Consider the following 13,614-nt stretch of genomic DNA (forward strand, 5'->3'; position numbering starts at 1 on the left):
ATAGGAGAGTTATCCTTGGTATAAAATTCCTGCATAAATTACTCAACAACAATATTGACAGTACGGTTCTTTTACCCGAGATCAATTTCTTAGTACCAAGAAGTAAAGGTCGACACAATCTGAAATTCTATTGCGAAGCATCACGCACAAATATTATGCTACGATCACCATTGAATTTTATGTGCAGTAGCTTCAATAAAATCTGTGAACACTGCGATATTCATTTCGAATCTCTGAACGCCTTGGTATATTGTGTCCATAATCGCTTGTTATATACTCAATTTTTCATTCCTCTTTGTAATTCTACTTATACGAATATTTTATATATACTTTGTTTTAGCATTTACTTTTATACATTTCTATATTCCATTATTTTTAATATTTATTCCATATATTCTCTGTAATAATATCATTTTCTGTAACTGGGTACTCCTGTTAGAAATAAATCGCTTTTTTTATATATTACATTTAATTTCATAAATTCCGAACTCTCCACTTTGTCTTTTGGACTTCTTAAAAGGCTGTAGTGTATGACCTAGTTCCTTGAAGATGATAACTTGGTGATCGAAACACGTGTTGAGGTGTTGAAATAACGGTTTGGTGATGTGGGGAAAAAACTCCAGTAATATTAAAAGTGAATATAATCGAAAAAGTAAGTATACAATTTGAACTGTGTATGCAGATTTAAAAGAATAAGAGTGTTAATAAATACCTGTGCATATAAACAAATAAACATACATTATATACATATAAACATACAAATAGGTCCCAAATTGGTAATTACGTGATATAAAATGTATAAATGAAAATGAGAAAGTATAAAATTAAAGAGTAAGATTATTTACACAGAAATATCCACATAAACACAATCATTGAAATATTCTTGTATTCTATAAGTTTTTTTAGCTTTAGCCAATAAAAAATTATTCAGTAATTTCTTGAAAAGAAAAAAAAAATCAGTGTTTATATTTCTTAATGACAAATATAAAAGCTACTGTAACCTGAAAGACAATTTTTAACTACAATATGCAACACAATCAAGAAAAGGATTGGTCGTTTCAAAAGTTTTATCCGTGTTAATTCCATCTGGTGATATAAAATTTGGCAGAATCCCAGGGGCATTGGCTCCAGTAAAGACATAATGAAATAAGCAACTAGGATATTGATTATTTAATGAATAACTGTGTATTTGACTTTGAAGTGTTACTATTAGACTAACAAGTTATAATTTTGTAACTAGCCGATGAATTTTGTGAAGTATCAAAAATAAACTTTATCTGGAACGATAATTCTAGTTAAAGAAAATTATACACCTCAGAGAAAATTTAATGGTTGAAATAAAAATATACGATTTTGTTAAATTTATAATAAAATATTAAAATTAACATTTAGACAATTTATTTCTTACAATTCTGATATCTTATAAGTACCTGTTTGTCAATAAGATGTAAATCCATCTTGTAGACTAGTCTTTCTCAAAGTGGGCGATAACGCCCCCTTGTAGGCGCTGGAGGCCTATAGGGGTGCCGTAAAGGGCACATAGAAGATTGGGGGGCGTTGAAGCGGTTTAGGGGGGCGATGGCTAATTTAAAAATGTTATTTGCTTTTAACACAAACTTTACCGCTCCTTTACGCTCAACGCAGTTTCCTAGTGTAACGCAATCTAGGGGACCAGACAGTAACTATTTCCTGTCCGATAGTTGTCAAACTGTACAATAGATGGCGGTAAGCTTCGATGCGAAGCGAGAAGTTTAGTCTCCATTCTCGAAAGTACAAGGCCCGCCCGCTGCCTCATATAAATGCCTCATAAAAAACTCCAAATGTGCTCGCTGTACATTGCGTCTCTCATAGGCAACATTTGGTTGAGTGAGCGCCTCCTCTCAATCACTGCAATCCGTGTTAGGAATCACACGTTAAAAGGTAAGACCTCGTTAGTCCTTAGCTTGCACAAGTTTCTCAACTTCTGAGAGTTGTCGTTCGTATGGGGCGACAGCTGATTAACGGAAAAACAGATTTTAAACAGATTTTTTAAACTGCAATATATCACCAAAGCAGTCAAATAAAATCCGAAACAGCTCTTTTAATGACAAATTATTTCATCAGCTTTGTGTTGCTAATGATGAAGATTTCAACCGATTGCTATTTCACAAAGAAGTGCGTTGGTTGTCAAGATGTAACTGTCTGACCTGATTTTACAATCTATTTGACTCTGTAATAGAGTTCTTGGAAAACAAAGACAAAGAATTGCATAACAACCTCATCACTTCAAAAAATAATACTGCGTACTTGACAGACCTGTATAAATTATTTAATGATGTCAATCTCCAACTTCAAGGTGATGACTTGAATTTGATTAAAACAAAAAATGTCATTTCTGCTTTTGTAGCCAAATTGCTCTTATACAAGAATAATATTGGCAGACATGAGTTTCGCAATTTCCCTAATTTGTCAGCAGTATCCTTCAAAAAAGACGATTCCAGGACATTTTAAAATTGGAAATACCGGACTGGGTGTTGGATCCTTTTTCAAATGTCAAGACAGCAGGATCACCCTAGCTGGAAGAAGAACTCATAGAACTGATACCGAACGAGGAAATAAAAATAAAATTAAAAAATGGATACCAATAATTTTGGCTACAAAAGCCAATCCCGCAATTGTACCCTGGATTGTGGTTCATTGTTCAACAATTTTTGATAGCATTCCCATCATCGTAACAAACTTATTAAATTAGATTAGTTTTAAAATTCAAATTGAAATGTTCGTTTTAATAACATGAGTAAAAGTTTTCTCAATATTACAAAATGGTGTTTTACATTACCCTCATCAGAAAGTCTTATTTTCACAAGACACATATTATTTAATTATTAAAATAATGACTGCCATTGTGATTCCTGAGATGTAGTGAAATAAAAAAAATTGGGGGGCGCTAGAAAATAATTAATTCTCGAAGTAGGCGGTAGACAAAATAAGTTTGAGAACCTCTGATTGTAGACGATAAACATACTTTCTCTCTAACACGCAGAACTTTTATACTCACCCTACTCAAACTTGGCGGGGGAGAGGTCCTGATTTCTTGAGTCAAAGAAATGATTCTAGATCCCAAATCATCTGTTATTTTACAAACATCCTTCAATTTATTCACTTCGGATACTGATACAGTACAGTTGTATCGGGATTCCAGTAGATCCAGAAATTTAAAGAGAGGCATACACTTGTCAGGAACTTCCTAAAATAATACGGTGAATATCGTATCGCAAGTCTATTATGAAACATAAAATGAACAACATCTCACCTGTAAAACTCCTATAACCATAGCTTTGAGCTGTTCAGGATCCGGAGAGTTGCTTTGGGCATATGATATGACAATTCGTTTGTGTCCTAACTTCTGTCTATGTAATTGTGATATGGTGAATTGCGCTTCTTTTTGACTATTCACCCTAATATTCGCTATAGGAGTACCATCTGCTTGAATAGTTACATTCAAACTTAAAATCTAAAAAACAAATAAGGTGATCCAGGAAAATATCGAGGGATGTTTGAACAACACAAATTAACCATTCAAAAACCCATTTTTACCATTGCATATTCCTTGAGCATATTAGTGAGCAGTCTTCTAAGTTCCTTCGTTTCAATGGTCGGGTCTAAGTTAGATATGATCAAGTCTACAGGTTGATTTGATTGTACATGCTTCTCTTCATTTTCACTCATGTATCCCATCTAGAACAACACAAATTTTCAAAAATAAGTAACAAAGGGATAAACTACGGGCTGTCTGACTTGTTGTGTATCTACAGTGCATTTTTTAATGCCCCCCTTTTTATTTTTTTAACGGGTCGTCTCAAAAAAATTGAAATTTCGGATAATGAAATTAATGCATGAATACTTTATTTTGAAGTGAGATTGACAGATGAAACTTTCAAGATGGCGACTGGGCGCCATCTGGGAAAAAAAAATTAAAATCATTTTGAAGCTCCTGACGAATACTTCACAACCCTAGAATATGAAGTCAATATCTTCACCTACTACAAAATGGCGGAACATTTAATAATTTCCTCAAGACAAACAGATTAATATCGATATTTCTAAAAATATTCTTTTTTATCTGCCATATGGCAATTCCAACAACCCGATAAGGTTTGTAAAATTATTTTTTGTTTATAAAAATGACAAAAAATGTCAGTACGACAATGAACATCATTGCTCAGTTAGAATATTCTCATTTAGTTTTCGGTTTTACTAGTAGAAAGGTACCACGTCAACAATCTCTAAAATGGTCAATTCTTGTCCATTGGAAGAAACAAATTGAAGTGATTTTTATTTACGGTGCTACACGTAACTTTCACGAGACCAAAATGATTTTCAATGATCGTTTTCCGAATCGTCCTATCTGTAAATAATATTTGAGGGAACTTGTATCCAAATTCACAACTACCGGTAGTGTACATAGTAGTAGTAGTAGTAGTAGTAGTATATTTGGTGCTAATACAAAGTTTACACAGGTCATAACAGATATTGCTTATCTATAAATACAAAACATAAAATATTCAGATAACTTGAATGGTTAAATGGACAATTATTATAGATATACATACATTTGTGCAAATAAAACAAACTAACTATGAAATAGAAATATAAAACAAGTTAAAATATATAATATGATTAAGTGGTATTACATGTCTCGAAAACCATCAATAAAAAGCTTTTTTAATTAAAAAATTTTTGATTCTGTATTTGAACTCCTTCAAAGGTAGATTTTTGATATTTTGGGGAAGCGAATTATACATTTTTGGAGCATAATAATTTACGCCAGTTCTGGTTCTGTTGACTCTATGGTTCTGGAGATACAGATTTGAATTATTTCAAGTGTTATAACTGTGGATTGCATCATGTGTAGTATAACCTCTTATATGTTTTTTAACATGTAGCAGGCATTGCAATATATATAATGATGGAAGTGTAAGTATTTTATTATTTATGAAGCTACTTCTACAGTCTTGCCTATAAGAAAGGTTATCAAGAATCCTAATTGCTCTTCTCTGGATTCCAAATAAATCTGATGCATTGGGCACATGGCCCCAGACAAGTACTGAATACGATATGTGAGATTGAATAATCCCATGGAAAGCTGTTTTCAGAACTGGTTTTGATACCGCTTTTTGTAAGTTCCTCAGGAGATAAGTATTTTTGGATATTTTGACTATAAGTCTATCAATATTTACATTCCAAGTCAATTTGGGGTCAATGTATACACCTAGAAACCTAACATATTCAGGGTTACTGATATCTGGCACTTCGCGCAACGAAAAAATGACTGTTTGGCTCTTATCTTCATTAAGTTTAAGATTATTTACGGCAAACTACTCACTGACATTTGTCGAAGTATCCTCGAATGTGGTACGCAAAGTATCAATATTATTTCCAGAAATTGATACAGTTGTATCATCAGCAAAAACACGAAGTTAGCACTTGTGTCACTAAATCTTATATCATTGAAGTAAATCAAGAAAAGGATCGGTCCCAATATCGACCCCTGGGGAACTCCATACTCAATAGGAAGTAAGCTAGTATATTTGCCATTCAAGTAAACAGCTTGCTGTCTGTCGTCCAGATAGGACTTCATCAGTTTAAGACTGCCTGTAGATAACCATAACAAAAAGCCCCCAGGTCATCCGTCCATTCCGGAAGAATAGCAAGTGCAAATAATTGGTGAGACGGTAGTAAATTCCGAACAGTCTACTTATTCCGTCGCGAATGTTTGTGAGGTGTCTCTTTCTACAGTGTGGAGACTTTTGAAGAGGAATACGTATAATCCATACAAAATTAAAATTGTACACCAATTAACTGAAGATCATCATCACTGAAGAAATCATCGACGCGAATCCTAATGAATTCGATATGGATATTGTATTTCAACAAGATGGAGTACCACCACATTACTCCAGACAAGAAACTATTTGGATACTACTTTTCTCGGTCGTTGGACTGGCCGTCGAGGTCCTACAGAATGGCCAGCCCGCTCACCAGATTTGACACCTTCGAACTTTTTTTATGGGGCTATTTGAAACAAAAGGTATACGAAACTGAACCTGCTTCAATATTGGATATACGGCAGAGAATAATATATATTTGTAGAGATATTGACGTTACTGTGTTCGAAAATGTTCGGCGTGAAATATCGGATAGGCTGTTATAAAGCAAAAAGTTCAAGGAAACCATTTAGAGCATCTTCTGAACTGACCTCAAGCTTATTACCTCATATTATGTAGTCAATGTATTCAGGTAATTATAAAAACTTCCGCCATTTTGTAGTTGTTGAAGATACCAACATTATATTCCAGGGTTGTGAAGCATTTGTCAGGAGCTTCAAAAATATGTATCACAAGCCCTCCCTTTCCATTGAATTTTTTTTCTCAGATGGCGCCCAGTCGCCATCTTGAAAGTTTAATCTGTCAATTTTACCTCTAAATAAAATATTCATGAATTAATTTCATTATCTCAAATTTGAGATAACCCGTTCAAAAAATAAAAGAAGGGGGACATTAAAGAAATGCACTGTATAAATTTCAGTTGTTTGGATGCTGTACACTTTCGCTACTTATAACTTTTTTAATAATGAACAGATTTCAATGAAAATCTAGACAGTGACAAACCAAAATTTGCTGAATCGAGTGAAGTATTAAGAAATTAGATGGAAGTTCTAGAACTGTCTTGGGATTACAAATAGCGTGATGTTACGGACAAACTCATTTCAACATAATTTTGACACACCAATTTCAAAACTATGTGAATCCAGTGCTATAAATACGGCATGTTTTTGGAATCAAAGAAATTATATTGAAGGATAATTATTATTCAAACACCTTTCTTTAAATTCATGTATTCAAATACCTCAATATCTAAAGACACTATATACAATCATAGTTACAACAGAATATTGAATTCTTACCCTCTGTTCATCACTGTATTCGGAGCTACCACTATTCTTGTGGGTGCGTGACTGACTTCCGCAAGTTGCATTTAACAATTGTTCCCGGGGTGTTAATGCTCGCCGATCCAAATTCCGTTTTCCTCCCCAAATTTGTTCGTAACCCACATCCATGGGAGATACATTCGAAACACCAGCACCTCTTATTGGTCTAAACATACAGTTGTCCATAACAGATTGATTACTAGTCTGGAATAAAATGAAAAAAAAACACATTGAACCATTAAAAAGTGTCTTGTGCTCTGAAAAATAACATAAAATGAAGTCTTACAAAAACCGCGACACGTGTTTCGCTATACAATAGCTTCCTCAAGCGCTATTGTATAGCAAAACACGTGTCGGGGGTTTTGTAAAACCCTTTAAAATGAAAATCATACAATAAACTGTAAAAATTAGTTTTAATATGGATTTTCATCAAGTATTGGCCAGTTCTATTGAAATAAAAGGAAGTGATATTATATTTGATTTTACCATTTTCTTATTAACTTTTTATTTCAAGTTTTCCTAAAACCAACACCATTCTGGTTATCTCTTTAACCAAATCAGTTGAATTTTTAAAATTCCACATTTCAAAGATAAAAGAAAAGTTTGGAAGTCCTTTGTTTCGAACCATTATCTGAGCCTGACAAATTATTTTTGGAAAGTGAAATTGTAACATCAATTTACTACCATCGATGAACAATATATTCGTTGAGAATGTGAGATTATTTATCTCTATTATATTTCAAGACATGCATGTCTACCAAATCAGAAACAATCAGCTAATCTATCCAAATCATAGCAATCTCCAAATAACATCAAATGGACCACTCTCAACAGGTGTAAGAATTTACAATCAATTATCCACTGGCATTAAAATTCAGCCTACACACTTCAAATTTCGAAACTCCATAAAACGCTTTCTGCAAGAAAATTTATTTTATACCATTGATGAGTTTTTAATGTAACTTTTTAAGCAAATAATTTATATTGCTGTTTTTTTTTGTTGTTTACGTAATCTTCATTATATTTATATACATGTACTAAGACATTATATCCTGACATGTTCTATACCCTAATGGGTCCTTTGAATGAATAAACTGTTTAGATTTTTTTGAAAAACAGAAGCTGTCCCTTGAGGACTACGAATAGATACAAAACGACCAAATAAACTCATCTTCTTAACGAAGCCGATTAGTTTGTGTGGTGAGTGATCTTTCAGGTCAGATGGTAGGAGTACCGCTCTGCTGAACTCTAAAAACCTGATTCGGTCCTCAGCGGGGCAGGCACAAAGTATATGCTCTGCTGTTTTCTAGATTCAACAGTGCAGGGCTTTTTCGCCTCTGGTTTTGGTGAATCATCACTTGAGCGCCAACGTTTGCTACCTGCTCATGGGGGGTTTGTTCCTCCACCTGAGACAGATTCTGCCTACGCCGCTCAAGAATTTGGTGCAAGGAGGTTTTATAAGGTACCCCACTCTTGAGGAGACGACTCAGTCGTTTCCTGGTTGCGCCACCAAACCTTTTTTTTTTTGGTCCAGTTATTGGATCAGGAGTTGGGGAATTGAGAAGCGCTCGCTCGACATCCATATCCTGTATAGTCTCGCTCCTGAACTAAATTTACAGGCAGGTCAGTTGGAGTCGTAAACTCGAAATCCATCTCGTCTATAGACTCGCTCCTGAACTAAATTTAGAGCAGGTCAGTTGGAGTCGTAAACTCGACATCCATCTCCTCTGTAGACTCGCCCCTGAACTAAATTTACAGGGAGGTCAGTTGAAGTCGTAAACTAGACATCCATCTCCTCTGTAGACTCACCCCTGAACTAAATTTACAGGGAGGTCAGTTGAAGTCATAAACTCGACATCCATCTCCTCTGTAGACTCGCCCCTGAACTAAATTTAGAGCAGGTCAGTTGGAGTCGTAAACTCGACATCCATCTCCTCTGTAGACTCGCTCCTGATCTGAACTTAGAGGGAGGACAATTGGAGTCGCAAGCTCAACATCCATCTTCTCTATAGACTCACCGTCAGAAAAAAATTTTAAGTTTACTCTGCCCTTAAAAGTCCCACGAGTAGCTAGGGAAAGAAGGTTTATCACGGCAGAGCCCCGCATTACCGTGACAAGGCGATGCTACGACGAGAGGGCGCCCGGTATCTCGAAGGTTCCGTAGAGATAACTGATAGGCTCAGTGTCATTCATCTTCTCTGCATGGATACACACACTTTAGGATCGAGCCATCGTTGGGCTGCCATTCAGTTAGGGAATAACAGAACTACAAGTGATTCTGTTATTCCCGTATCTAGCGGGGCTACGTGGAAGCAGGCATCCGATGGCCGGTTTGCTCAACCCCCACACCCAAGCCAATGCACTCGCCGAAAACAGCATGCACAGTGGTTCAGGCAGTGAAAGATGAACAAGGACAGCCAAGCCGCAAGAAACCATCATTACGATAACCATAAAATTCTCTTTTTTATTGCCTTCGAATCGGTAAAATGTTCTTATGCTAAAGAAACTAAAGTAATTATAACAGAATTGAAGATGAATAAATGTCTCTTTCAACTACATATACTGTAATTTTGTTTAAGATCTAGTTGCATTGATTCAAAAAATTTGTTAAATACTGGGGATAGGAGTATGACTGGAAGTAAAAGAGTTTTACCTCGGGTAGTCTTCGTGAATCTCTAGAAATAGATTGACCATGATGAGCGTTGTGGTAGTCTTGTTGGGAAAATCCTGGTGGTGGTGGTGGTGGCATATCATATGATTTATAAGATAAATCAGCATTTTTCATTTTACGTCCTGAAAAAATTACAATGAAAATAATTCAATTTATAATGAAATAAGGGATTTGTAACTCAATAACAGTGGGGACGTGAATAGTCCCCCTCCCCTCCTAATTTTTAAATGGAGCAAGATATCAAAGTCGGATAAAATTTAAATGAAAAATAATCATTTTTGGTACTTTTTGATAAAAAGTTCTATGGTATGACATCACTCGCCGCAAAAAGGCGCTCTAAACTTTTTTTCAAATAGAAAGGGGTATCTTGTGACTTTTTGTTCAAAAGATATTTGAATTTTCTATACAACAACCTTCACTGTTTTTCATTTGATTAACCGGTTACGGAGTAATTGGTGTATGAATTGGAGACTAGGCAAAATGATAATAGAATAGAATAGTTTACTGGCTACGTGATACATTTGAACAAATATTTGTAGCAAGTCAAAACACAAAAATTTATAAATATGACGTCATATATACAAATAAAACCATCACAATGCTTGTATAACAGAACAGTGTACATAATAATGAGAACAATCAATCAACTAATGTTAATAATGAGAACAATTGTTACTCACTCAAAGTCACATGGATTATCTATGTTGTATGACATGTATTCATCTGTAGAATAAAAACAGTGATTCAAAAAAAATGATTTCAGTTTTTGCTTGAAACAGTAGAAACTGAGTTGTTTTATGTGACATGGTAACTTATTATAGAATCTCAAATTCAATGAATTATTTTGTGAGGTGCTCAGTCTGAATCTCTCAGTTCTTATCAGATTTCCTGATCTTGTAGGATATTCATGTTGTTGCGATTGTAAAATGTATTTTGATTTATTTTTATGAATTTCAATCAATGTTTCATATACAAAAGCTGTAGGAAGCGGTATTATTTTGAGATGAATAAAAAGTGGGCGACAATGATCTTTAAAGTTGGCATTAGATATTAGACGTATAACTCTTTTTTGCAATATAAAAATTTTTTTGGCAATGACAAGAATCCCCCCACAACACTATGCCATATACCATGTGACTATGGAAAAGTCTGAAGTACGAAGATTTGACCGCTCTGATACCGGCGAAATCCTTCGGTCTACGAATCATAAATATTGCACTTGATAATTTCTTGGCCAGTTTGTCAACATGACATGACCAGTTTAATAATATGTAACTTTTCAACCAAAATAGGATTGAAACAGCTCCAAAGTTAGTTATCACAGGTTACACAAAGTTTGTAACGTGTAAGAGAAAGAAATTGTTCACTGAAACGAATCGTATTTAGAATAAAAATTAACCAAAGTATTTGACAAAAGGCGCGTTTCTGTTTTTAATACAATTCAGGATTTTTTTCTGATCGACTATGTACACTATGTAGATGAGAACCCATATCATGTTACCCTAGTAACAGAGTATTTATTGTACCAAGAAACAATAAATACTTATAATTGGGGAATATAACTAACTACAAAGTATTATAAAATAACGAAGATATGATATTTTACAATAAACAATGAAATGCAGTGAATATCAAGTTTGTTACAGAAAATACAAGTTGGAAACAAATTCAAGCATAATAGAAAAAAATGCAAACTATAAAATTCCACTAATCAGATTTTTTCTACTGATATTTAAATTTTGTAATGGAAAAATTTCTAATCTTATACATTTTTTTAATGTGTTAATTCCATGACAATTTCCCATCAACGTGTAAACCTGAAAAATTTGTTGCTTCTGTATATTTAGTAGAATTATGATTAAACATAATCGAATGTTTGGATCCAACCACATACCCAGGCATGTGTATTGGTATTCGCGGTCCGTTGTTATTGCCTGCTAGTTCACCGGATTTGCCACCTCTCAATTTTTTCCTTGGGGTTATCTCAAATCGGAAATTAATTTTTCGAAAACTCTTTCCCCACCAGGACAGAAATGATGTCTCTCGATGCCCGTTTCGCTAACCAAGTTAACATCATCAAGAGATGACTAAACGAAAGTTTATGTTACTCAATCTGCGACAATACGGGAACGTAAAGACAGAATTAACTAAACTTGTGCTAGCATTACCTAAGAAACATTCCAAAATGTTTAAATAACTCTATACATGGATGTGTAGATCATGCAAAGAAGTAACTTCCAGACACAAACTGAAAGAAAGTCCTCCTGAAACAGCTATTTTCATATAAACATTGAATTACACGAAAGAAAAAAATTCTTTTGAAACAAATACTTCTATATGAACATTGCATTATACAGAAGATACTTTTCTCTACTCAGTTTGTATTTCAAACATTCGTTTTGGAATGAAAATCAGATATCATTCACATGAGTTCTACTTTGAGTGAATGGTAATAAATTGCACTTACATGGAACACTGTCACCCTCTTTCTTTGGAAGATTCCCTCATCCCTTTTTATTCAAGATGGAGTAGTAGAAAGCCAAAAACTTTCTTTCCCAAAAATTAATCACTCCTAAAAATATAACCCCTTCAATTCAAATAAGATTCCTCTTGGCTGGGATTAAATCAAATAGATGAATGAATGTCATCACGATGTCATCGATGACATAAGCAGATCAAGCTTATTCCGTGACATTAAAAAATCGTAATTCATGAATGAAAATACACACAATTTTCTATAATGTTATCCAATTTGGTACTGAAGAGCCTTGAGGCAAGTGTCTTAAGGCGAAACATCGGTGTATACCAGTGAGGGTGACAGTGTTCCATGTAAGTGCAATTTATTACCATTCATTCAAAGTAGAACTCATGTGAATGATATCTGGTTTTTATTCCACAACGAATGTTTGAAATACAAACTGAGTAGAGAAAAGTATCTTCTGTATAATCCAATGTTCATATAGAAGTATTTGTTTCGAAAGAATTTTTTTCTTTCGTGTAATTAAATGTTTATATGAAAGTAGCTGTTTCAGGAGGACTTTCTTTCAGTTTGTGTCCCACTTCTATTTGAAAAAATGAAGTTGATACCACCTTCTCGGAAGCATGTGACGTCATTTTTTTTATGAATGGTACTGAAAATGATTCCTTTTCATACATATTTTGTCTGACTCTGATATCTTGTCCCGTTAAAAAATTAAGAGGGGGGAGGGTAACTATTTAACGTTCGCCCTGTATATGTTTTCCTAAATTTATCACGTTTTGACATTCCTGAAATTTACCGAAAATTACTCGGTTTATTTCACGTTGTTTTTTTGTTTTATCAAAGTGTATCAGTCATATCGAAAAATTCATGTTTTTGAATAGTCACACTGCAATTATTTTAATTTGTTCACTTGAAAATGGTTTAACTAATCGAAACCGGTCGTAACAAACAAAAAACTTAGTAGAAATCAGACAAAAGTTATTTTCTTTATCCTAGATTCAACTATTTTGATATTTAACTGACAATAATGTGAAATAATAATGACTTACTTTTATCGGAAAAAGTATATTTGGAAAAAATGGATCATTTTCAAATAACACATTTTCGTATAAAATGTTGGTAAAACTACATTTAGGATATAAGGTAGATTATTATAAATTATACCATGCTGAATATGTTTTCAAACTTGTATCCGATAAACAAAAAAGTGAATAAAAACTACAAAATTCTAGTAAACTACATAGTAAATGCTTGAGAAGCTACAATATTAAATTTTTTGAGAACAACTCGAACAGTTCGACCGTTACTTCATCGTCTTTGATAGTGTCTACCGCAGTAGTAGACGAAACGCCAGGCATAAAACCTGCAGACCACGGCCAATACAACCGGAAAATAGTTTTGACACGATATTATATTTATTTAAAAATTACTAGAGCCAATATAACTCTGAATACAACTCAGGTGCAATTAAAGTACAGACAGAACAATTAA

At 34.0% G+C, this 13,614-nt stretch overlaps 1 protein-coding gene across 3 annotated transcripts in view; it reads right to left on the reverse strand.

Annotated features, from left to right (window-relative positions):
• Marf1 (meiosis regulator and mRNA stability factor 1-like protein) overlaps positions 1-13,614 on the reverse strand; it is a 48,281-nt gene that overhangs the window by 26,661 nt on the left and 8,006 nt on the right. For all 3 annotated transcript variants that reach the window (XM_074171371.1, XM_074171370.1, XM_074171372.1), the window contains 5 exons: positions 9,624-9,763; positions 6,947-7,174; positions 3,577-3,717; positions 3,293-3,493; positions 3,038-3,226 (listed from right to left, as the gene is read on the reverse strand). In XM_074171371.1, coding sequence (XP_074027472.1) covers positions 3,038-3,226; positions 3,293-3,493; positions 3,577-3,717; positions 6,947-7,174; positions 9,624-9,763 — 899 coding nt within the window. The remainder of the gene's footprint in view (positions 1-3,037; positions 3,227-3,292; positions 3,494-3,576; positions 3,718-6,946; positions 7,175-9,623; positions 9,764-13,614) is intronic.

Source organism: Leptinotarsa decemlineata, unplaced genomic scaffold (assembly GCF_025532065.1).
Source record: "Leptinotarsa decemlineata unplaced genomic scaffold, Ldec_3_MD MMD2_tig00000010_RagTag_RagTag, whole genome shotgun sequence".
In the NCBI taxonomy this organism is placed as follows: Eukaryota; Metazoa; Arthropoda; class Insecta; order Coleoptera; family Chrysomelidae; genus Leptinotarsa; species Leptinotarsa decemlineata.